The sequence below is a fragment of the Heptranchias perlo genome, chromosome 32, assembly GCF_035084215.1.
Source record: "Heptranchias perlo isolate sHepPer1 chromosome 32, sHepPer1.hap1, whole genome shotgun sequence".
Classification (NCBI taxonomy): Eukaryota; Metazoa; Chordata; class Chondrichthyes; order Hexanchiformes; family Hexanchidae; genus Heptranchias; species Heptranchias perlo.
The window spans coordinates 27826369-27853316 of NC_090356.1; the positions used below are offsets into that span (position 1 = coordinate 27826369).

At 43.0% G+C, this 26948-nt stretch overlaps 1 protein-coding gene across 1 annotated transcript in view; it reads left to right on the top strand.

Annotated features, from left to right (window-relative positions):
* Positions 1-26948, top strand: part of cep104 (centrosomal protein 104) — a 258478-nt gene that overhangs the window by 199790 nt on the left and 31740 nt on the right. Inside the window, exon 21 of the mRNA XM_067970659.1 lies at positions 8119-8186. Within this exon, the coding sequence (XP_067826760.1) occupies positions 8119-8186 (68 nt within the window). The remainder of the gene's footprint in view (positions 1-8118; positions 8187-26948) is intronic.

The following is a 26948-nucleotide window of genomic DNA, read 5'->3' on the forward strand; positions in this document are numbered from 1 at the left end:
GTTCCTCTGGCGCATGTACAGCATAGTGGAACCCCATACCTGAAAACATGGACCCGAATCTAAATTGCAGGGTTGGAGCCGTTTGTATGACTGGGGCAGGCACATTGCATCTGCAAGAGCACTTCAGCAATGCCTGCACCATGCTCCTCTGACAGGGGAGAAGTTATCCGGCAAGAGCCCACGAAGGAACTTTGCTTCTCGGGCTTCTTGTCCAAGTAGACTAGAGCAGAGAAAGTGGAGAATGCAGGAAAGAATGTAGGGCTGGAGGAGGTTGCAGAGGTAGAAAGGGGTGAGGCCATGGAGGGATTTGAAGCAAAGGATGTTAATTGTATGATTTATACCAATGAGTGTTAATTGTATTCAGGTGGTGGGTATCAATTGGCGATGCTCTTGTATCCTTTTTATAGGAGAGCTTATCTCGAGGGTGTGTGTAAGGGGAATCTCTGTGAATAAAGGCTTGGAAGCAACTAAAGACCAAGCTCTAGTATTCTATCCTTCACCACATAGCTATCCAATTTTAACAAAGGATAAGGTTTTTAAAATTGATTTGTTGGACAAGCCCCCAATAGAGGTCAACAAGGATTGGGGTGATAGTGAAATTTTGTGCAAGATAAAATGCAGGCGTCAGAGATCTGGATGAATTTGGAATTGATGTAAGGTGGAGCTTGGAAGGCCAGAAAGAATGGTGTTGGAAGAGTCAAGTCTAGAAGGAAAGGCTTGGCTGAGGGTTTCTGAATGAGGTGTATAGGCAAATCTGGAGAGTCAAGTCCCTCTCGATATTTTATGAAGTTTCAATAAAATATGGATAAAGCATGAACACGAATCTGTGTATGTATACAAATACTGTATATACAGGCACAGATATTTACATTTGGTACTCTACTTATATTTTAGCAGAGGAGCCCACATGAGGAGGTGAGTGAAAAACCACTACAAGAGGGACCAGAGATCTGAATTGTTAGTCCACCTGCTAGTTCATGCTGCCAGGCCTCAGCATCTGGTGGCAGCATTAAAATGTGAACAAGGCAGCAATGCTGTCATCAGATGTAAGGAATCTTACAACACCAGGTTATAGTCCAACAATTTTATTTTAAAATCACAAGCTTTCGGAGATTATCTCCTTCGTCAGGTGAGTGAGTGAGTGAAAGGTTCTCAAATCGCATATCTTATATTAGACTGGGACACGCTCACACCAATCAAAGGTGTCGTTGGTGTTCAGACAGGTTAGCCATGGAAAACAGTTCTGAATACACAATGGGTCAGATTACAAAGCCAGAGAGAGAAAGAGACCCGAAAGGCAGAGAGAGAGAGAATGTCCAGTTGCATTAAAAACAGATAACTTTTTTTTCCCCTGCTGGTGGGGTTACGTGTAGCGTGACATGAACTCAAGATCCCAGTTGAGGCTGTCCTCATGGGTGAGGAACTTGGCTATCAATTTCTGCTCGACGATTTTGCGTTGTCGTGTGTCTCGAAGGCCGCCTTGGAGAACGCTTACCCGAAGATCGGTGGCTGAATGTCCTTGACTGCTAAAGTGTTCCCCGACTGGGAGGGAACCCTCCTGTCTGGCGATTGTTGCGCGGTGTCCGTTCATCCGTTGTCGCAGTGTCTGCATGGTCTCGCCAATGTACCATGCTCCGGGGCATCCTTTCCTGCAACGTATGAGGTAGACAACGTTAGCCGAGTCACAGGAGTATGAACCACGTACCTGGTGGGCGATGTCCTCTCATGTGATGGTGGTATCTGTGTCGATGATCTGGCATGTCTTGCAGAGGTTACCGTGGCAGGGTTGTGTGGTGTCGTGGACGCTGTTCTCCTGAAAGCTGGGTAATTTGCTGCGAATGATGGTCTGTTTGAGGTTGAGTGGCTATTTGAAGGCGAGTAGTGGAGGTGTGGGGATGGCCTTAGTGAGGTGTTCGTCGTCATCGATGACATGTTGAAGGCTGCGGAGAACATGGCGTAGTTTCTCCGCTCCGGGGAAGTACTAGACGACGAAGAGTACTCTGTTGTTGCGTCTCTACAGCAGACGCCGCAACCTCGAAACCAAGATAGAGTCCATACTCTCAACCTGTACTCAGGACACAGCAGACCAGCTACGAGACACCGCCAAACAGACGAGGCAACGGAACTACGCTGCCTACATGAAAACCAAGAGCAGGAAGCTTGAGAAACTCGGCATCACCACCAGCATCAACCAAGCCTTCCCCGATACCATGGTTGCAACCATAGGGAAGTCTATCGTCAATTTGTCCGACCACTCCTTCAACTAGACGATATCGAAGTTCTCAGCCGAGGGCTCAATTTCTGCCCCACCACCAAAATGGACCCCATCGGTCTCGCGGCGGACATCAGGAGAATGAGACTCCGGGAATTCTTCCACAAATCCCAAGATTTTAGCAGCAAACCCAATGAGACAATCAACGATCCGGAACAGCAGACAGAGGGATCCGCGGTACAGCAACCGAAGAGGAAAGAGTCAAACTGGACTCCTCCGGATGGTCGCTGCCCTAAGCTTGACATGTATGCTCAAGCTGTCAGGAGATGCATCAACGCCAGATTCATTAGCCGCACTCACAAGACAGTCCAGAATGTCACCCGAGCACAACGCAACGCCATCGACGCTCTCAAGACCAACCGCAACATCGTCATCAAACCAGCGGACAAAGGAGGAGCCGTCGTCATACAGAACAGAACGGACTATTGCAAAGAAGCATACCGACAACTGGACAACCAGGAACACTACAGATGGTTACCCGCAGATCCGACCAAAGAACACACCCACCAGCTCAACAAACTGATCAAGACCTTCGATCCAGACCTTCAAAGCATCCTACGTGCTCTCATCCCACGTACTCCCCGCATAGGAGACTTCTACTGCCTCCCAAAGATACACAAAGCCAACACACCCGGACGTCCTATCGTATCAGGCAACGGAACCCTGTGTGAGAACCTCTCTGGATACGTCGAGGGCATCCTGAAACCCATCGTACAGGGAACCCCCAGCTTCTGTCGCGACACTACAGACTTCCTACAAAAACTCAGCACCCACGGACCAGTTGAACCAGGAACACTTCTCACCACGACGGACGTCTCGGCACTCTACACCAGTATCCCCCACGATGACGGCATCGCTGCAACAGCCTCAGTACTCAACACCAACAACAGCCAATCTCCAGACGCCATCCTACAACTCATCCGCTTCATCCTGGATCACAATGTCTTCACCTTCGATAACCAGTTCTTTACCCAAACACACGGAACAGCCATGGGGACCAAATTCGCACCCCAATTAGCCAACATTTTCATGCACAAGTTCGAGCGGGACTTCTTCACTGCACAGGACCTCCAACCAACGCTATACACCAGATACATCGACGACATTTTCTTCCTATGGACCCACGGCGAAGAATCACTGAAGAGACTACACGATAACATCAACAAGTTCCATCCCACCATCAAACTCACCATGGACTACTTCTCAGAATCGGTTTCTTTCTTGGACACACAAATCTCCATCAAAGACGGGCACCTCACTCTACCGCAAGCCCACGGACAACCTCACGATGCTCCACTTTTCCAGCGTCCACCCTAACCACGTCAAAGAGGCCATCCCCTATGGACAGGCCCTGTGAATACACAGGATCTGCTCAGATGAGGAGGAACACGATGGACACCTACAGACGCTGAAAGACGCCCTCGTAAGAACGGGATATGACGCTCGACTTGTGAATCGACAGTTCCGACGGGCCACAGCGAAAAATCGCATAGACCTCCTCAGAAGATAAACACGGGACGCAACCAACAGAGTACCCTTCGTCGTCCAGTACTTCCCCGGAGCGGAGAAACTACGCCATGTTCTCCGCAGCCTTCAACATGTCATAGATGACGACGAACACCTAGCTAATGCCATCCCCACGCCTCCACTACTCGCCTTCAAACAGCCACCCAACCTCAAACAGACCATTGATCACAGCAAATTACCCAGCTTTCAGGAGAACAGCGTCCACGACACCACACAACCCTGCCACGGCAACCTCTGCAAGACATGCCAGATCATCGACACAGATACCACTATCACACGAGAGGACACCACCCACCAGGTACATGGTTCATACTCCTGTGACTCGGCTAACGTTGTCTACCTCATACGTTGCAGGAAAGGATGCCCCGGAGCATGGTACATTGGCGAGACCATGCAGACACTGCGACAACGGATGAACGGACACCGCGCAACAATCGCCAGACAGGAGGGTTCCCTCCCAGTCGGGGAACACTTTAGCAGTCAAGGACATTCAGCCACCGATCTTCGGGTAAGCGTTCTCCAAGGCGGCCTTCGAGACACACGACAACGCAAAATCGTCGAGCAGAAATTGATAGCCAAGTTCCGCACCCATGAGGACGGCCTCAACCGGGATCTTGGGTTCATGTCACGCTACACGTAACCCCACCAGCAGGGGTAAAAAAAGTTATCTGTTTTTAATGCAACTGGACATTCTCTCTCTCTCTCTCTCTCTCTCTCTCTGCCTTTCGGGTCTCTTTCTCTCTCTGGCTTTGTAATTTGACCCATTGTGTATTCAGAACTGTTTTCCATGGCTAACCTGTCTGAACACCAACGACACCTTTGATTGGTGTGAGCGTGTCCCAGCCTAATATAAGATATGCGATTTGAGAACCTTTCACTCACTCACTCACCTGACGAAGGAGATAATCTCCGAAAGCTTGTGATTTTAAAATAAAATTGTTGGACTATGACCTGGTGTTGTAAGATTCCTTACATTTGTCCACCCCACTCCATCACCAGCATCTCCACGTCATCAGATGAGCAGAGAACCACTGCATGAGGTGCATTATTTTCTGTGGCCATGGGTAAGCTGAGTGATCATGTGCAGTTGTTTTTGTGTTGCAGCAGGTGTGGTGGAATTCTCCCAGCAGTGTAAATAGAACAGATTACGCAGCATGACAACAGTAGCGTACGACAGAGCCACTTCTTCTTGAAGTGGCTGTTTGATTCTTGGACATGGAAATATTCATTGACTGGTATACTATCCTGTTTATAGTAGCAAAGAAGCTGGATTATTGAGCTCTTGTTTGCCATTATACACATCAGGAATTTAGAGGATTGAGAATAAATGCTAATATAGATACTAGTTAGTTAAATAGATGGGTTTCCAACGAGAAATTAACATGTCTGTCACCAGCCCATCTGCCTCTTACCCCTCATAGACTTGCAATTAAAACACTTTGTTCTTGATGATTTAGTTCAAAAAATCAACTAAAGTCGCAGCGGAGGGAACTTTAATTTGCATTTCCCCCACTTTTCACTTTTTGAGAAGCATTTGAAAGGTAGGAAGTCAGCAACCGTGATATGTTAGCTGCTTTTACATTGGCATTAGTGGGGTGCTTGTGCTGCCAATTACCAGCATGCAGGCCTACCCCCCGATGGCAATCCCAATGAAAATTTGCTGGATTTGCTAAGACTGCCTGCCAGAAAGACCCAGTGAAAAAGGGTCTTTTCCCAATGCCAGTCTTACCAAATTCAACAATCTTATAATAGGATTGCCAGTGCTTGCAGATGACACAAGCATCCCTCTAAGGCAAATGTATTGCAGCTTTCTCTTTCCTGTTATTGAAGCCACCTTGCAGAATGAAAGAGACAGTTTTTCCAACTGGATGTAGAAACAGGGTATATGACAACCCAAGATCCAATTCCTATGCGCAACTGATTTAGGACAGCAACAGAACATCAGCGGCAAAGTGTAAGAAGAGGAGTTTGGACAAGGCCCTCTGGTCTCATATAAGGACATATAAGGTAGCCAAACTTAGTGGGAGGATAGAAGATTGGGAAGTCTTCAAAAGACAGCAAAAAGTAACGAAAGGATTGATTAAGAAAGGGAAGATAGATTATGAAAATAAATTAGCAAAAAACATAAAAACAGATAGCAAGAGTTTCTACAGTTATATAAAAAGAAAAAGGGTGGCTAAGGCAAACGTACGTCCCTTAGAGGATGAGACCGGGAAATTAATGGTGGGAAACATAGAGATGGCAAAAATGCTGAACAAATTCAGTAGAGGACACTAAGAATATCCCAACACTGGACAAACAGGGGGCTCTAGTGGGGGAGGAGCTAAATACGATTAAAATCACTAAGGAATTGGTACTCAGTAAATTAATGGGACTCAAGGTGGATAAATCCCCTGGACCTGATGGCTTACATCCTAGGGTCTTGAGGGAAGTGGCAGTAGGGATTGTGGATGCTTTGGTAATAATTTTCCAAAACTCTCTGGACTCGGCAAAGGTCCCGGCGGATTGGAAAACTGCTAATGTAACACCCTTATTTAAAAAGGGTAGTAGACAGAAGGCTGGAAATTATAGACCAGTTAGCTTAACATCTGTGGTGGGTAAAATTTTGGAGTCTATTATTAAGGAGACAGTAGCAGAACATTTGGATAAACATAATTTAATAGGACAAAGTCAGCATGGCTTTACGAAGGGGAAGTCATGTCTGACAAATTTGCTTGAGTTCTTTGAGGATATAACGTACAGGGTGGATAAAGGGGAACCAGTGGACGGTAGTGTATTTAGACTTCCAGAAGGCATTCGACAAGGTGCCACATAAAAGATTATTGCTCAAGATAAAGAATCACTGGATTGGGGGTAATATTCTGGCATGGGTGGAGGATTGGTTATCTAACAGGAAGCAGAGAGTTGGGATAAATGGTTCATTCTCGGACTGGCAACCTGTAGCCAGTGGTGTTCCGCAGGGGTCGGTGCTGGGTCCCCAACTCTTTACAATCTATATTAACGATTTGGAGGAGGGGACCGAGTGTAACATATCAAAGTTTGCAGATGATACAAAGATGGGAGGGAAAGTAGAGAGTGAGGAGGACATAAAAAACCTACAAGGGGATATAGACAGGCTGGGTGAGTGGGCGGAGATTTGGCAGATGCAATACAATATTGGAAAATGTGAGGTTATGCACTTTGGCAGGAAAAATCAGAGAGCAAGTTATTATCTTAATGGCGAGAAACTGGAAAGTACTGCAGTACAAAGGGATCTGGGGGTCCTAGTGCAAGAAAATCAAAAAGTTAGTTTGCAGGTGCAGCAGGTGATCAAGAAGGCCAACGGAATGTTGGCTTTTATTGCTCGGGGGATAGAATATAAAAACAGGGAGGTATTGCTGCAGTTATATAAGGTATTGGTGAGACCGCACCTGGAATACTGCATACAGTTTTGGTGTCCATACTTAAGAAAAGACATACTTGCTCTCGAGGCAGTACAAAGAAGGTTCACTCGGTTAATCCCGGGGATGAGGGGGTGGATATATGAGGAGAGGTTGAGTAGATTGGGACTCTACTCATTGGAGTTCAGAAGAATGAGAGGCGATCTTATTGAAACATATAAGATTGTGAAGGGGCTTGATCGGGTGGATGCGGTAAGGATGTTCCCAAGGATGGGTGAAACTAGAACTAGGGGGCATAATCTTAGAATAAGGGGCTGCTCTTTCAAAACTGAGATGACGAGAAACTTCTCCACTCAGAGGGTAGTAGGTCTGTGGAATTTGCTGCCCCAGGAAGCTGTGGAAGCTACATCATTAAATAAATTTAAAACAGAAATAGACAGTTTCCTAGAAGTAAAGGGAATTAGGGGTTATGGGGAGTGGGCAGGAAATTGGACATGAATTTAGATTTGAGGTTAGGATCAGATCAGCCATGATCTTATTGAATGGCGGAGCAGGCTCGAGGGGCCGATTGGCCTACTCCTGCTCCTATTTCTTATGTTCTTATGACAAGGCCCTCTAGTCTCTTTACTGAGATGTCTCCCACACTATAAAACCTCTGGAATCTGGACTAGGTCAGTGTTTTTGGGTTCTTGAATATCAAATTATTTCTGACTTGGAAAATGGGCTAAAGTGCTTAGTCAGCAGTGTGGAAGAATTGGAAACTGATCAAGTCAGCAGTCCAGTAGATCAAAAATATGTTGGCATACGTAAATCTGTGGATATTTTTGTACACATCGCAAATTTATAGTAGAAAGTTTATCTATAAAGTTGGAACAAAATGTAAAGAATTCATGTGCATGATGTGGAAAGTTATGAAGTGTTTTTCCTGTAACCCTGCAGCTGCCAAGCCTGAGAAAATTGCCAACCACTGTCCACTGTGCCATGAGAATTTCCAGCCAGGAGAGGAGGTAAGAGCTTGAAAACATGCTGTGAGGATTGCACAAGGATTGATTTGAGATTCAAGTGCAAGGGTTTTCCTCTTTTAAATTATTTCCGTGCTATAAATGAGATAATGCTTTTTAATCCCTTCCTGTATTATTGTAAATCCTCCAATTTTTTGCTCCGGCTTCTCACCTTACTCGCCTAAAGGCAGTGCTACGAGCAACTGTGACCAGCAATTCAACATTGGGTGCATCACAACTGTCCTTAGCCAATGTCCATACATGTGCACTTCCAGTAGCGATCAAGATCAGAGCCTTACCCTAGCACGGAGACTCTGGGCCAATTGTAGTTCTCCCTTATGATCCCTGCTGAATGAGCTGACTTAACACAGACTAGGGGTTGAATTTAGTACAGATATAGGAATAAATTTTCATTTTCACTGCCTGGGTGGTAATCTTGCCGAGCTGATCACAAGCCCCTTATAGAACCTGCCTGATTTTCCTTCCTTGATTTCAATGGAATGAAAATCAGACGGGCGATTTGCTCCGCTACGTTACTGTCCAGGCGACGAATGGAATGAAAATAGAGCAGGTTCCATAAGGGCATGCAATCTGTTCCGCCATATTACCACCCAGCTAAAACGAAAATCCTACCCATAATCTCATTGGCTCAGTAACCAAACTACGTGGTTCGTTTACTCAATTGGGAGCTCTATTAGTGGAATTTTTAGCCCCAGTTGCAAGGGTTGGCAGGTAACTAGGTATTCGCAAAATTTGAGATTAGAAGAATTTTTTTTCTCTAAATAATGGATATGTTGAATGGACACTCAACTGAAACAGTCAATGCTGTATCAATTAACAACTTAGATGCTGAGAGGTTGTTTCCCCTGGCTAGAGAGTCTAGAATTAGGGAGCATAGTCTCAGGATAAGGAGTCGGCCATTTAGGACTGAGGTGAAGGGAAATTTCTTCACTCAAAGGGTAGTGAATCTTTGGAATTGTCTACCCCAGAGGGCTGTGAATGCTCAGTCGTTGAGTACATTCAAGGCTGAGATTGATAGATTTTTGGACACTAAGGGAATCAAGGTATATGGGGATAAGGCAGGAAAGTGGAGTTGTGGTAGAAGATCAGCTATGATCTTATTGAATGGCGGAGCAGGCTCGAGGGGCTGTATGGTCTACTGCTGCTCCTATTTCTTATGTTCTTATAACTTAAAAAAAACTGGATGAATATCTGGTTGGAATTGAGAGTTCTAATGATAAGTACAGGTAAAGATGATTTTAATGCTTTGTGGGACCTGATGACTCCTGAGCTGTTGGGTCAATGCCAAGGAACGATGAATTACAAAGGATATAAGGTTAGAGATATTGAGAAATCTTGCATCATTTACCTTGAGGACAATGGAGAGTCAGTTGCAGTTATTAAGCAAAGTGGCCTTTTGTCATTCCATGCATTCTGCAGTACTATCAGAACTATTTGTGCCTGACAAATTGAATTTCTTATTGACCAGGGTTGGAGTAGGTTGATATTCACCCTGGAATCTTAGTACTATGCTGGATAATAACTACATAGTCCCAAATTTTCAATGTAGCACAAATCACAATTGTGCTAACCCAGATAGTATTTCTGCTCAATGGCAATGCAAAAATCTTGGCTGCGTTCCTCTTCCTTCCCCTCTTCCCCTTCCCTCCCCCCACCCCCCCCCCCCTAAAAAACCATATACCTTTGGTAAGAATGACCCATTTCCCATTACCAAATGCAGTGATGGTGGTAGGCTTAAAGAGAGGGCAAACTGACTTAAAGGTGCCTAGGGAACAGGTCACCTCAAATTAAAGGGAAATTTGAACAGACGTATGACCCATACAAGAAGGGAGTTTGATTTGTTTGACATTTGTAAAAAGTTGATTGGCAAAAAATATTTACACAATATATGTTTTGCCTATTGTACACTGATGGAACCAGTTCTACCTGTCCATCACCTCTGTCAACCCCTTCACTGCCTCAATACTGTCAGACTGCTTGTTAGACATCCAATCTTGGATGAACCAGTTTCCCCCAGCTAAATATTGGGAATTTCAAAGTCATCGTCTTCAGCCCCCGCTTCAATCTCCATACGACTTCACCTCCCAGCCTGAACCGGACTGATTGCAGCCTTGGCATCCTATTAACTCTGAGATGAACTTCTGACCCCCATATCCTCTTCATCAGAACCACCTATGTAACATTGTCCAACTCTGCCCCTGCCTCAGTCCATCTGCTATTGAAATTCTCATCCATGCTTTGTTACCTCCTGACTCGACTATTCCAATTTTCTCCTAGCCAGCCTCCCACCTTCCACCCTCCATAAACTTTAGCTGATCCAAAATTCTGCTGCCCATATCCTATTCCACACCAAGTGCAATTGGCCCATCACCCCAGTCCTTCCAGCCCACCATGCCTCAAATTTAAAATTCTCATCCGTGTTTAAATCGCTTCATGACCTCACCATTCTGTCTTTGTAGCCTCCTCCAGCTTTATATCCCCACCACTGAACTCTCTGTTTTTCAGACTCCGGCCACCTGTGCATTTCCATCCTCCCTTCGCCCTACCATTGGCGGCCATGCTGTCAACAGCCTAGGCTCCGTGTTCTAGAATTTCTCCGCTTCTCCACTTCCCTCTTCTCCTTTAAGACCTTAAAAATCACCTCTTTGGCCAAGCCTTTGGTCACCCCTTCTAATATCTACTTTGGCTCAGTGTCCATTTTTTTCCTCTTATGCCTCTGTGAATTTCCATTGGGCATTTTTCTATGTTAAAGGCCCTATATAAATGCAAGTTGTTATCTCGTACATTGAAAGCACGCTCAATCATCTGCAGTAATCCATCTTCTAGTGCTCTCATCAGGATCAGGGACGCAAAGCACATGAACAGTCTCTCCACATCTTTATATAACACTACATTGGTGGTATTTAGAATACATACCAATCAGGTATAGAAACTATAATCTTAATTGAAGGGCTCCACTAGCCGTTGTAAACCACTCAATGTTCTTTGAATCCCTCAGTTTATTTGCATAAAGAACAATGCGTGCCTGAAAGGGTTATAACCCAGTAAATACGTGTTCTTTTTGGCATGTAATAAACTACTGCAAAGACTGAACTGTTACTTTGAATCATCGTCTGAACTGATGCCGATATTCCTGTATAATGCTGCCATTATGTTTACAATCTCTGTTTAATACCTGCTGCGTGCTCTGAAATCCACGTAATAGGAGATTTCAAGGTTGGCCAGTTATCCTGACTGCTCACACTATGACAATGCCACCAAGCATTTATGCTGCAGCAAGCAAGTACTTATACTGCTGTGAGGTTTTCACTTGGAAGTGACCTGGTTTGTAATGGGGAAACGGCTTCACTCTTGGGAGTAGTGTTACAAAAATAGCAGCCAAAAACCATTCTTGAGTGTAGTATAATGAGGATATTATTTGTCCAAGCAGATCTGGATATTAAAAGTGGGTGTGACATTAATGGTGCTACGTTACCCACTTATTTACTTTGCAATATTAAACATTTATAGTGTTAACATATCAAGTGATTCCTTAATGCTTCATTTTTTTTTTGTTCATTCATGGGATGAATGGCCAGCATTTATTGCCCATCCCTAATTGCTCTTGAGAAGGTGATGGTGAGCTGCCTTCTTGAACCGCTGCAGTCCGTGTGGTGAAGGTACTCCCACAGTGATTTTCTGCATATAGAGCACAATGTAAGTACGTCATTGCAGACAGAATATTAGAGGTATGTCAAACTGCCGTAAACAGCTCCTATTGTAGGAGCCAAATAATAGACAGGATCATTTACTTTAGGATCAGTCGTCCTGGAGGCTTATCAGTTTGTGAATCTAATATCCAGTCACTAGAATTGTTGTAGTTTGCAATTTTTGAGAACTTAATTTGGCAGGTGAAGCTAATGGACAAGGAGATTTTATTTTGATGGAAAGATCACATTGAAAGTGCAGGACATATGTAATTGGTTCTATTGCTATAATTTCACACATGAAGCAGTTATTTTCATCTATATTAAGAGTAAAGGGGAGGGAAAGTCTAGAACTTTTTGTTAAAATTATACCCATAATGCAAGAACTTGCATTTATATAGCACCTTTCATGTCCTCGGGACATCCCAAAGTGCTCCCATGAACTACTTTTGAAGTGTAGTCACTGTTGTATTGTAGGGAAACACAGCAGCCAGTTTATACACAGCAAGGTTCCACAAACAGCTGAGAGATAAATGACCAGATAATTTTTTTTTAGTTGTTTTGTTTGAGAGATAAATACTGGCCAAAACACCAGCGCACAGCAAGGTCCCACAAACAGCAGTGTGATAATCACCAGATAATCTGTTTTAGTGATGTTGATTGAGGGATAAATATTGGCCACGACACCGGTGAAAACTTCCCTGCTCTTTTTTGAATAGCACTGTGGGATCTTTTACTTCCACCTGAGGGGGCAGGCATGATCTTGGTTTAACATCTCATCTGAAAGATAGCACCTCCTACAGTGCAGCACTCCCCTCACTACTGCACTGAAGTGTCAGCCTAGATTATGTACTCAAGTCTAGAGTGGGGATTGAATTCACAACCTTTTAATTCAAAAGCGAGAGTGCTACCACTGAGCCAAGGCTGACAGCCTGCTAATGATCGAGTTCCTAAAACAGTGACCTTTCAACAAAGGAAATTAGATTTCACCAAACGTACCTCAAATTTAAAAAAAACATATGTACGTAAGAGAATTTTTCCATAGTGGCTCAAAAGTATATATTTGACCTTTTGTATGCACATTACGTGGGTTAATAGTAGATGCTGGGATGCTACTGGTCCTTATCCTATGGCCTTGCATCTCCCTGACCTCCTGTTGGTCCCTTCTTCCTGCTCTTCTAACATCTGCACAGGAACCAAATGGCTTTATTCTCAATTTGCTTTTGTTACATTATATCGCTGTTATTCCATCGCTACACTGAATTAGTTGTATATGAAAATTGGATCTTGGACTGTTTTATACTCTATTTATCCATCCAGTTAATGAAACTGTGCCTTTCATACTACAAAGTGGTTACAACAACAGGAAAGAGAAAAGCTGTTTTTGGCATTGGCCTTCGAGGGGTGCTTGCACCAATGGATCTTGATGTGCAGATCTCTCACATCTGGTGGCAACCCCTATGTAAACTTGCCAGTATGTAGAATTTTAAAAGGGTTACTTCATACAAATGAGGGAATAACTTAAGAAAATTCATTGGGGGAGGTTTGTTTAACAACATCTCACTAAAAGACAAGTGTAACATCTTTCAAGACATGAAGATTCGTTCGTCAATACCATACCCGCAGATCTACAGCAGCACAAATTGGGGAAAGCGCTACAACACAATAGAGTACAAGCCAAAGGAAGTCATACTCAAACTCCATAGTGCTCTGGTCAGACTATACCTCAAATACTGTGTCCAGTTCTGGTCACTAAGACAAGAGAAACATTCAAGTTGCGGAGACAGTTAAGAGAAAAGGCATGAGGCTACTTTTTAGCTTCAGAGATATGAGAAAAGATTGGAGAAAGTTGCCTTGAGATAAGGCACTGAGAGAGGACCTATTATGGAGTGGTATAAGGTAGTAAACGGTTAAAATGTTGGACGGGAAAAGACCATTGGGTTAGTCACAAAGGTCACAAAATTCATTCCCCCCCCCCCCCCTCCCCTTCACCTCTGATACCCTTCAAAAATGTATCCATCCCCCTCTTAAAATTAATAACAGCTTCTGCTTCCACTGTCTCCATGGCTGAGCTACTCCATGCGCATCGCCTTTTGTGTGAAGGTGTTGTAGGGCCGATCGTCCTATGCCCCCTGCATCTGGGTCCCCTTGTTATTTAGACTTATTTACACAGCGATTGCTTTAATAAAAACAATCCTAGATTTAATCTCAATTTATATTGTTAAGGAGCAAGTACATGATTTAAAACCATAAACACAAAGGGCATGATTTTATCGAGGGGCGGGGGGGGTGGAATTCCTGACTGGAAACCCGGAAGTAGGGAGAGGATGTGAACAGGTAAGTGTTAGATGGTGGGGGGGGGCCTCAGTCATCGGAGAGGGTCGGGGGTCACCAGGTTGGAGGGGTCGATGTCATTGCGGGGTCGGTGATCGTGGAGGGAGGTCGGAGATCGTGGTGGGAGGGGGCTGTTGTCGGTGGGGGGGGGGTGCTTCGGTCGATCGCATTTGTAGGGTCGCTGCAGGTGGGCTAGTTGGGCCTGAGGGATGCACTCCTGCTCCTCCAGGCCCACAAGCAACGCGATAAAGTTACTTACCTGCAGTTTTGGGCCTTCTCGCCTCCTCACATGGCGTGAAGGAGAAGGCCTGGGAATCCCGGTCCCCAGGGGTTAAAAACAAAAACATTTGTAAAAATGGAGGCCCGCCGGCTCCTTGAAAGCTTTCGCTGACCGACTGCCTCCCGAGAGCGGATTGGTCGTCCGCCTCTCGTCCCATCTCCGTTAAAACAGGAAGTGGGCGGGTTTTAGATTTTAAACATTTTTATTGTGCCCCCGCCCCCAACCCACCCGTTTTTCCCATTTAAAATAATGCCCAAAGTGTCACGTGTGTTGTGATCTTGTACAAAATTACATTTACAAGGGCCTGGAGTTTCCGCTGTAACATAATCACAAACGTAAAATCTGCCATGCATCAGCATAACTCACTAGCTTAACAGCGTAATCATTTTTTTTTTGCAATAAAAAATATTAATTGATGTATTTAAGAATGGTAACCTGGTGCAGTTTTATTAATCCAGCTGAAGACAGGTTTATCACTAAAAATAAGCATTTTTAATAAATTGTCCAGTCTTCTGCCTGTGAGTAACCTGATTGAAATTCACTGACAATGACTCAAAAAAAAACTAAACTGAAGCATTTCCTACTTTCATTGGTGTACACTAGTCAGTTTCTTAGTAAATTAATATTTTATTAAAATTTTAAAACATTTAAACTGTACCTACTAGTGCCTAAGAAAGCTAGCGTAATTTGAAGACCCTCCTCGAACGGCCGCAGGCGGGCGCATTCGGTGGAAATTCGCCATCCTCGGTGTTTCAAGCGGGGAACATGGCCAGTTTTGTGGGCGGGGTCGGCTTCAGCGATTTTTTTTTAAATATATAGCCAGCACAAAACATCACGGTAACTCAAATTACACTAGCCATAAATTATGCCAAGCGTAAAATGAAATTCCGCGATGTTTTGCAACAGTTCGGCTGGATTGCGCTGATAAAGCCTGCGTAATCTAGCGGAAACTCTGATCCAAGATATTTTAAAACAATAGAAGGAATCTGGTAAAGGGTAACTGTACTAATTACACTGAGAATTGCACGCCGAATATTAGCAAAGAAGTAAGATATTCTAAAAATGATATGGAGAAAACACACCAATAATTATGGAATAGCATTTTTAATGTTCTGCTTAAGATTTTATAATTCTGTTTAATAATTTTGTCTGTGATCCATGCTGTGGAGATCAACAACTTTTTAAAATGAAAACCAATTTCATACTTTATTTGTGTTGACCATTCAGATATCAAGATTAAAAGCAGGATCCTTTTGAGTGAGTCAAAAGGAGCAAAGGATTGTAACATGACCTAATACAATGCACTTTATTGTTACAAGAAAGATGCAGCCTACAAGCTCCAATTGTTTTGCTGTTTACCATTTCAACTTGTAAAAGATACAGGACATCCTCTTAGTCATGCCATGCACCTGTGATTTCAAATACAGATGGACATATGCTCAGCATTGAGCTCTGAGCATGTAAATGTTATCTGGCCCCTGCTGTTTTGTATCCTTGTAGGACAGCACATCCTTTTTTTTGACACAGAGGGGATCCTCTTATCTCTGCAGCACCGTGCGTTGCCTGGGATTGAGTTCGCTTTTGCTTTTGTGCAGTCAAAGTCCTGACAGCACTTGATAAGTTGGTAAAATAACACCTGGGTCAACAGGTTGAACTGGATCATTCCAGAGTGGCTCAAAGTAAAGTATGTCAGCACTTAGTGGGAAAAACTGTTTTTTTCGTCAATAAATGCACACTCAGTGTGATTATTTTGAGATTTGTCAAGTAACGTATTCATGGCCCCTTCCTCTAAAGTGACAATAGATCAGTTTGCCAGTGAAGTAATTTAATTTTCATATGTCCTTAGAAATTATATGCAGGGCCTATTTCCAGAGAATTCTAATGTTGCTGAGAATGTTAGAATAAACATCTTTATAAATAGCTATTATTCCTTATTAATTATCCTCCTTAAAAAAGCCTAACACAGAAGGAAAATTGCTGAGCAAATCTCTGTTTCAGAAACGCATATTCTATTTAATACAGATGAGGTCACTCAGATCCCAAATTACATAAATGCTTAGAGTGGCTGCAGAGTAATTTTGAGAATGAAAACTGGACAGTAAGGTTGAGATATCAGCTGCTGCATTTAAGAAAAGGGCTCTGTCTATGTACGATCGCACCCCATTTTCATGCATGTTCACAGCATTGGAATGCCCATCCAATCTAATTTTGAACTGCCCATCAATAGCAGCCATATTCACACACAGCTTAGAGACCAGTCCCAAGTCATTTTTCCTTCCATCATCAAGGAGTTCTTTTTGTCTTTCTTCCAGTAGGAAGAAATGATTTTTTGAGGGGAAGAAAAAGACTCCAGAATCTACAAATTCCAACTTCTGAAGCATAATCATTGCCATATGATTCAATTGAGGAAGTTTTAATTCAAAAAAGATATAGTTTTTGAGGAAGCTTTTGAAGGTGGTGAAGGAGGTTTAGTGGGTGGAATTGCAGAGATTAAAGCCAAGGCTCTGGTGCCATTGGGGTAGGGATGGGAGAGAATGCTCAGAAGACTAGAGTCAGAAGAGCACAAGCTAGGATGTGGGGTTGGAGAAAGTTACCAAGGTAGAGTGGATAAGGATTTTAAGTTCAGTGGGCAGGCGAAATGGGGAGCTACTGGTTTGGTGAGGATAGGGTCATGGTGAGGGATACTTAATGCTCAATAAAATGTGGACAGTAGAACTTTGGACAGTTGGGAGTTTATGTAGGGTGGACCTTTGTAGGCAATCAAAGAGGGTATTGAAAAAGTTTAGCCTGCAAGTAACAAGTGCATGAAGAAGGCTTACAGCAGCGTGGGTTTGAGATAGAGCAGAGGTGGATCATCATGTGGAGGTGGAAGTAAGTAGTCTTGCCTAAGAGAAGTTCAACTCCGCTCCATGTTGAACAAGGCAACAACATTGTGCACCATCAAGTTCAGCCGGAGCGAGCAAATGGAGTTGATGGCAAGGGTACAGAGTTTTTGGCAGGGGCCAAACAGGATGGCTTCAGTCTTGTCAGTATTAGGTTGGAGAAAGTTGCGGCTTGTCCATGACTTGATGTCAGACAAGCAGTCCAGCAGGACAGATTATTCACCAGCAAATGGCCCATTCTTTCTTGTCAGAACAAAACAGGTTGCTAAAGTTGACGAGATAAGCTTTGGATTTCGTCACTGCAAACATCATGATATTTATAAATGGAATGTTTGCCATTAGAACAAAGAGGTAATCACTGTGCGGAGTTGCACAATTTAAACACGTGAGGAAGTTGCATCGAGTTACCATGGTTTTCTCCTGTGGTGCTTTCAGATGTCCTTTGTGAAGTTGTTAATTACTCCTAGTAGAGTTCTCTCTTTTTTGAAAAGATTATCTGTTAGGTATGAACAGAGGGTGTAACCCAAGTTGCTTAATGTTTATAGTTCTGTACTTTTTTATAAAGGGACAAAAGGTTACTCATATTGGCAGTTTTAGTAGTGTGCACACGAACTTCCTTGTCCAATATTAGCCCGTTTACTTACTGATTCTTTTAACAAATAAAGTGCACTTTTTGATAGAACAAACAGTATCCTCATTTCCCTCTTGGTCTATGCCCCAACTAAGCTGATAGCCAGGTTAACAATACTGTTCCAAGGTTTATCTGAGTAAGTAGTTTGAGGGTTATTTCAATTTTTTTTAATCCACATCAAGATATTCAGTATTGCTGAAATGTTATTATAGAGCGGAAGACAGATTGTCCTCTGTTTTGCACCCTCGAAAAGCTTATTTCCTGGGCACAATGCAGAGGGAAGAGGGGCGGAGATCTGTGACGTTGTTGCCACCATCTGTGCAAGAAGGAGGTGATCGGGGTGGGGGATGTCGAGGCGGCAATCAGGAAGGGGTGTTGAGCGGTGGCTGGCAGCGGCCCATGGTTTTAATGTGGAGCCAGAAGGAGTACTCCTGCACGTCCTGGCTCCACATTCAGGTAATTATTTTTTTTAAGTTACCTTTTTGGTGGTGGCCTGCACCGGTCCCTTTAAGGACTGCTGGTTAGGCTGCATGTAGACCTGGTTTTCCTGAATGCAGCCAGCCCGCAGGGAAACCCAATTTTGCACAGGGAGCCTCAAACAGGCGTTAGGCCCTTTATTTGCACATGCAAAAGGGCTGATGTCGTTTCAGGCACAGGCCCTTGACACCTTTTTTTTGCCTATGCCTCCCTCACCCATACAACACAAATCACAAATAAGAATTTTTTTAAAAAATCTATTTGAGTTTGTAAATATATCTATGCGCAAATACAGAGGAAGCCCCAGTCTCCACATAGACCTTGTACACGGTAACTATGTGAAATGATTCAGCATTGAACAAGAAAATAATCTGCTATTTAGCCAGATACTTTGCCAACCAAATGCCCAAAGTTGAATTCTTGATGCCCTTCACTGACTGCTGGTTTAATGATTATCACGCCTTATTCTTTCATATATTGAGAAACCGGTAATCATACAAAGCTTTTTATGGTTTCTGATACTTACCTTCTATGAGTGCCCTTAAATGGCATATAGTCGTTAATTGTTAGACTTGGTGCTTACGCAAATCCATTTTCGCTTGGTGTCTTCTCAACAATTTGATCAGTATCTGTTTCCATTTGTCAGATCCAATAGATTTTCTATCTGCTTCCAAATCCAAAAAAGGTTCCTCACTGAAAATTTTACAAGTGTGAATGTAAATTCAGCTCTTTGAAACATTGAACCTAGAGGACACCATTTTGATACTACTTCTTCTCAGCACTGGGCATGACAGTGACTTATTTTAAGGACGATTCAGCTACTGACCAATATACTTAAATGCCATGTTTTAAAGGAACGGCTCAGGAGCTTCCTAAAGTACTATTCTCACATTACCTGTAATTTGGTTGTACCAATGTGAGGGAGAGCCTGGAAACCACTGAACTTACTCAAATCTTTTCATCGTTTTTTTTTTTATCATCAGCACTTAGCAGATCATTTCCAAATTGAAATTAATACCATTAGAAAGTGCTGAAGAGTCTTAAATGTTTTCTCTTCCACGTTTAATTACACAGCTAGAAATTAGATGCTTTTGATACACAGGGCCGGATTTTGCTCTGAGCGGCAAACAAACGGCGCCCGCCCTTCCCTGACCCTAAACTTGGACTTGCCCATAGACTTTTCATGGTCTTTTGCACAGCAAGTTCCTCTCATGGGACCCTCAGTTCAGCGCAGCCCCTTCTCCTGGGCATCTGGGGCCTATGTGAACAGGACAAGCAGCTGTCTATCCTTTTAACCAATCAGATTGAAGCATGTTGATAAGCCATGCAGCCAGAACCAGGAAGTGTAAGTTAGAATAGTGAATTCAATGTCAAATCAGGTACAGAAAGAAAGAGAGGATAAGAAATATTGTATTAGGAGACAGGTAAAAGAAAAAGTAAAGAAAAATGTAAAAGTATATTTTTTTAAATGTCGAACAACAATTAAAATCTGATGGAATGAGACTCCACACTTGTAAAAGTTAATTTTCAGTGCCAGATTGTTTGGCAGTCATTAAGACTTACCACGCCATTAACAGGATGCTTAGTCTTAAATAACTTGACGTACCTTTTTTGGTGAGATTACTTCATATCAATCAGGGCAGTAAAGGAACTTCACGCTGTTCCATTCATCTGAACGGTGAGTCAGCTGGTGAGATCTCCTTCCCGTGAAGCTTATGGAGGAACAGGCCATCTGGTACAGCAACTTCTGGATTTCGGCGTTTAACTGCGCATGTGCGATTGCCGGAAGTTGCCCTACCATTTGCACTGAAATAACGGTGAGCGCTGTTAGGCTAGCCGTTATTTTCAGAGCAAAATCCTGCCCATTATGTGACGTATGGTACTCCATTATGTAGGATCCAAATTTGTACCTGCAATTTCCCCATACCATCATAAGTTCCCAGTTTCAGTTGGCATTCACATCTCTTAGCCAACTTTAGTAGCATTGAAAGAGGAGAGGCTGTTTCTTATCTCAGCCACTGAATGGTACTTGGCTCAGAAACATCTGAAGCATGGATAAGAAAATATAAATAAATTTGGCAGTGGGTATTCAACTCCATTGAATTGTAACACTCTACTCACTTTAAGTGTCCAGTTGGCCAACTAGTAAGCTCAGTACCTTTTGAGATATTCAGGCCAAAGATCATTTCAGTTCAACAAAAGATGTGAATAAACAAGAGTAATACTTTTTTTTAATAAATTCAGAGAAAATGAAGGATGTTGCATGGTCAACAAAACTGGAATGAAAAATATATATTTTTTAAAAACTTGTATTGATTAAATGACCTGGGAGTGGCAGGGAAGAAGTTATTGACAGTTGAACTTTAAGACTGAAGCAACAGAACATCCTTTGTTCAGGAGTATTGGGTAACAAACTAAACAAACCTCAAACAATTTCACTTCTTGTACCTCAGTCTTTGCAAATAGTAATTTAATTAAATAAAAGAGGCTAAGAAAAGAAGAAATAATCACTGTGCGTGACTGATTGCCAGGCAGAGATGTTTCCGAAATGTTGAATGAAATCGACTCTCCGAAAAGCTGAATCTTGCTTTGTAAGAAGATCCATATTAAATCACATTACACTTAGATATTCATAAGCCGCTCCATTCATAATGGATTCCTTTAATTTATAAGCATATTTAAGGTGTCTGTAGCAACAGGTTAATGTGGAATGAGCAATGCAATTTTACAGAGGAGTATGGAACTGAGCAGCGCATTACAAAGGGCCGGTTACAGTGTTACACAGAGATAAACGGCGCCCCAGCTTTGCAAGTGGTGGGAACTAAACATACCTGCTTACAAGTCCAAGTTGGAAATCAGCTTTCCTTGCCACTATATGGTGTATGCTTAAGTTTTTCTTAAGAATTCTGGTATCCAGAAAAAAAGTTGTTTTCTCTTGCAATAGAAATATTACATTTTTCCTTCTAATGTTCTCTATATGATTGTGTGTGGGAACAGATTTTTAAATGTGGATTACAAATACAGAGGGCATCTTACCACGACCCATTTTTTATTAGTTAAATTTTCAAGACCATCTCTGCCTCAACAATTAATTTCATCAGTGAAGGTACAGAGTTGGTATTAATTTTTTGGTTTCAGAAGAACAAAATTGAAAATAGCTCCTCAAATTTTTTTTATGCTAGAGGAGAAAGAAAAGTATTTCTGGGCTTTAAGTGCAGCATTGCTACCGTAATTGCAGCAGATTTAGAATGAGTACATTTTAAAGAAGAGCCTGGCTAATGGTATTTTCTTGTGAATATTGAAAAACAATCCATATTTGACTGCGTGTAAGATCACAAACATGTAGCCACTGACCTTGTATGTTGTGTAATAAGGAACACTCTGCCTCTTGCATCGCTGTGTAGAGAAAGCGGACCAGTATGTGTTCAAGTGCGTGCTGTATAAAACTAAACGATTACTTTCAAATGATCAAACTGCCTATATTTTCTGTGATAGTCAGATGCAGGTTTAAAATCGTAGGGCTAAAATTACCCCAAAGACCTTTTTTTCCCCCTACAGTCTAAACTTTGAAATCTATACTATTTCTCCTTTATTTTATTTTTTTCATCAACATGCTTGACAGCACACACCTGCACACTAGTTCAAGTTCAAAGGTACACTTTCTTCTCACTTGCACAGTACACCCTTTCAAGTTTTCCCAAGGAATTTTGGCATTTGGACCTGATGTTCTCCAGCAACAAAGTAGTATTCTTGTGAAGCATTGGAGTAGGTAGGTAGATGATCATTAGCACAAGTTCAGTCCTTGTTAGCAAAACCACACTGGTGAAAAGTCCTTCCTAGGCACAAATTAACACTACACTGAGAAGGCCACAAATGGACAGTTCCACCCTGTCTAAGTCTTAAGAGAACTAGGCCTAATATAGTTGACATTAACTTTTTCATTCATTTATTTTGGTTGGGTGTCCAGCTTCTAGAACAATCATAGACTGTATTCTAATAGCAATGGGATTTACTTTAAAACAAATGCCCCATTTTCAATTCTAGAAACTGGCATGGTGATGTGCCTGCTCCACAATGGCTTGCCTATTTTTTTTCCATTTTGTTCAAAACAATTAATGCTGCTTTGATTTTTCACTTGCTTACTTTTAATGGAGTGCCTAGTACTGCTGAATCCCAGATCCACCATCTCCTTTTTCAGGTTATGTGCAACCCACCATTCTCCACCAGAGAAGACAGGCAGGCAGGCGAGTTGCTGTGAGGTTTCTGCCAATGTTATTGTGTAGCCTACCAGGTGAGGTTCACGAGAGTGTTCGAGGTGACTTTCACTGGCTTCCTGAGTGGGAACTTACTGCATCAGGAATTGTAGCGTAGATTGATGTCCCAGTATTCCAGTTAATTAGTGCACTGAGTACAACCAAGTGTCACGCCGCTCCGTTGATTGCTAAGTGTATTAATCGGTATAAGATCTCCAATTACACATTAGAACCTGCCAAAGAATTAATTATAAGCTTTTAACTGTAAACTTTGAAATTTAAATAGCATTCTTTCAATGGACTGTTATTGGAGGAATATTGCCACACTAGGTAGGACATGGAAAATATATTACCCATTTACTGCTAGTTGTGAAGTATTGCCAAGTCTTTTCTGTGCTTCCATTGGAACTTATTGTTAAAAATGATTTCGCTCAGACAATCATGACCTGGTGTACAGGAGGAAATAGTCAAAGCACTCGCTGTACAACAAAGCTTTCTGTTCTGATTTCTAACTTGAGCTTGTCATATTTCTTACTGAAAAACAATTCAATATGTGTCTATAAATATATATATATGATTTAATTCAAGTCAAGATATTTAAAATAATAGGGTAGTGAACTTGGGCCACAGGTCTCTAAGATTTTACTCTCAGTTATTGGTAATTGACCTGGCTCCAATTTGGTAAAAAGGTGCTTGGTTGAAATTCACAGAAGGACAAACGCACTCAGTGTTGGGGCAGTGGTTTACAATGCAGAGCAAGAGATTATATCACCCGGTCTGCACTGGCTAAAGTTGTGTCCACCTCAGGAGTCTTGAAGAAAGTGCACTTTCCTGCCTGGGGTACCCTCGTCGATTCACACGTTTTCTGCCCCGCCAGAGGCGACCTCTTGGACTCCTCGTCCTCAGTCCTGCTCCGCCTGGAGCCTCTTCTCGCTGCTTGGTGGGTCTCCAAAGTCAGCTATAGTTACCTTGCTCCTGTTACAACCTGATGTCAGTGCGAGGTGCTCTTTTTATGTCACTTTTGGGGGTGGGCCCAGGACCAGCTATTGACAAGTGTCCTTGCCCTATTGGGGTCTCCCAAAAAGTCAAGGTGTCCAATGGTGCCTCGAGTTCTTTGTCTTGAAAAGAAAAAGGGGCCAGCCTCCCTGGTATCTCCCACCTTTCAGGGGACTGCAAAAGCAGCTTGTGTCCCACCTCTGGCCTAAACCAATCATGACCTTGACGCTGTGGCTTGAGGGTGGTTTTGCCTCACATTATCGGTTCTTGCCCCTGTGTCAAGGCTGGGAATTCATGGTTCCCCCGGCCTCCCCTGACTCCCTCAGATTCCAGATCAGGTCCTCCCTTCAGCCCTTCAAATTCCAAGCCAGGTTTTATGTGCCTGCCTTGTAGGGTTCCATTATTTATGGTACCCAGTATCTGAGAGGGGTCCCAGCTTCAACTGAATCGAGGATCTTTTAGCCTATACACCTGAGCAAGCCAGAAGGTGGAATGCGGAGGCTGGGTGCCTTTCTTGCAAGTTGCTGTAATCTGAGAGCCCTGATATCAGTCCTGCTCGATTCATACGTCCAGCACCAGAGTTTTTAATTACATACAATCATATAAAAGAAAAGATACACGTGCAGACGCCATTATAGCTACTTCACTTGCCCACTGTGCTTTGAGCAAGGGTACAATCTTACAGGTCCTGTTAATGAGGTACATGAAAACAGCCCAACAAGGTTAGGGGTTGACTGTGGCAGAATAATGAGGTCAAAAAAAGTGAAGGCTAAGAATTATTTTAAAGGATTCAAAGACTGGGAAGTACACTGAATTGAGTATTAGAAAGGGTAAGAGATCAATAGAAAACAGGATTTTATTTTAAAAAGTTCCCGGTGTTCTTCCCTGTCCTGAAGGTATTGACTCTTGCTGAGGTTCGGTTCTACAGGAGTGGTCGACAGGCCCCTGGTACTTTGCTTAAATATCCATGCTTGTGTAAGCCAAGTCAGTGAGTACATTTGACCATGGAGGGCATCACAGCTGACCCTGATCCTGTCCTCACCTGACATCTATGCACATTTAATCTACAGTCCACACCCACAGCTGGACTCAGTGCAGCCTCAGTAAATGCTGGAATCGACAGTCCACACCCACAGCTGGACTCGGTGCAGCCTCAGTAAATGCTGGAATATACAGTCCACACCCACAGCTGGACTCGGTGCAGCCTCAGTAAATGCTGGAATCGACAGTCCACACCCACAGCTGGACTCGGTGCAGCCTCAGTAAATGCTGGAATCTACAGTCCACACCCAAACACTGGTTAGGCCACAGCTGGAGTACTGTGCGCAGTTCTGGTCGCCACACTACAGGAAGGATGTGATCGCTTTGGAGAGGGTGCAGAGGAGATTCACCAGGATGTTACCAGGGCTGGAGCGCTTCAGCTATGAAGAGAGACTGGGAAGATTGGGTTTGTTTTCCTTGGAGCAGAGGAGGCTGAGGGGAGACATGATCGAGGTGTACAAAATTATGAGGGGCACAGATAGGATGGATACTAAGGAGCTTTTTCCCTTCGTTGAGGGTTCTATAACAAGGGGACATAGATTCAAGGTAAAAGGCGGGAGGTTTAGAGGGGATTTGAGAAAGAACTTTTTCACCCAGAGGGTGGTTGGAGTCTGGAACTCACTGCCTGAAAGGGTTGTGGAGGCAGGAACCCTCACAACATTCAAGAAGCATTTGGATGAGCACTTGAAATGCCATAGCATACAAGGCTACGGACCAAATGCTGGAATATGGGATTAGAGTAGACAGGGCTTGATGGCCGGCGCGGACACGATGGGCTGAAGGGCCTCTATCCGTGCCGTATAACTCTATGACTCTATATACATTTTAGTCCAAGTTGCTGCAAGTTAGGAGTGTGAACTCCGACTTCTGTTTTTCCTTAGCCCAGAGGGACCACAGCCAATTGTAGCATCATAAGTACAGGCCCCAGCTGAGTGTGACTAACTCAGCACAGGCAGGGAATTGAGACTTTCTGGCTTCAGTGGCTTAGTACTAGACTGGGTGGTACATTTACCCACTGCACCAACTGAGTAGAATGCTGGATTATTGATAACAGTTTTGATGTTTAACTGATAACCTGGTCTTTGCCTTTAAGACTACTGCTCTAAATAGGCAAATCCAGTCAATCAGAGGAAGTTGTAACTGCAAGTTAATTTCAGGCTCCAGGTCAATGACTGGCTTTATTTCTCCTGCTTTTTTAAGGTGCTTAGTATCCATAATAAGGTGTGACATCTGTAGTGACTCTAGCAATTTTCCCACTACTAATATTAAACCTACTGGCCTACAGTCAATTGGTTTGTTTCTTCTGCCTTTTTTGAATAAAGATGTAACTTTTGTTTCCTTCTGATACTCCTACTATCTCCAAATCAAGTGAGTTTTGGATGATTAATGCATCTCAATTTTCTTGTTTTTTTTAATACCCTCGAATGGAAACCACTTAGGATTGGAAATATGTCGTGCTTCAATTCCATTATGTTATTCATTACAATTTTTCTGTTTCTAATAATGCCTGTAAGTTTCTCAACTTTAGGCATCTCTCATTTTCCTTGTACCTCTGGTATCCTCCTCCACTGTGAAGGCTGAAGCAAAATACAGTCCCTACCACTTATAGCAGGTGCGTTCATGCGAACACTATTTTCTTGCCATGGCCGGTATAACGTGGTAACGTTAATAAAATTAAAAATCACACTGTTACAAAGAATAGAATTACGTAGAATTTTACAGCACAGAAACAGGCCATTCGGCCCAACAGGTCTATCCCGGAGTTTATGCTCCATGCGAGCCTCCTCTTACCTTACTTCATCTCACCCTATCAACATATCCTTCTATTTCTTTTCCCTCATGTACTCAACTCACTTTCCCTTAACGCTGTTCGCCTCAACTACTCCATGTAGTAGCATGTTCCACATTCTCACTGCTCTCTGGCCCCTAGTTTTGAATTCCCCCGCAAGTGGAAACATCTCTGTCTTATCGATCCCCTCATAATTTTAAAGACCTCTATTGTGTCACCTCTCAGTCTTCTCTTTTACGTAGAGAAAAGATCCCAGCCTGTTCAGTCTTTACTGATAGTTGTACCCTCTCATCCTTGTAAATCTTTTTTGCACTTTCTCCGGTGCTTCTATATTTTTGTAATATGGAGACCTGAACTGAACACTATTCTAGGTGTGGT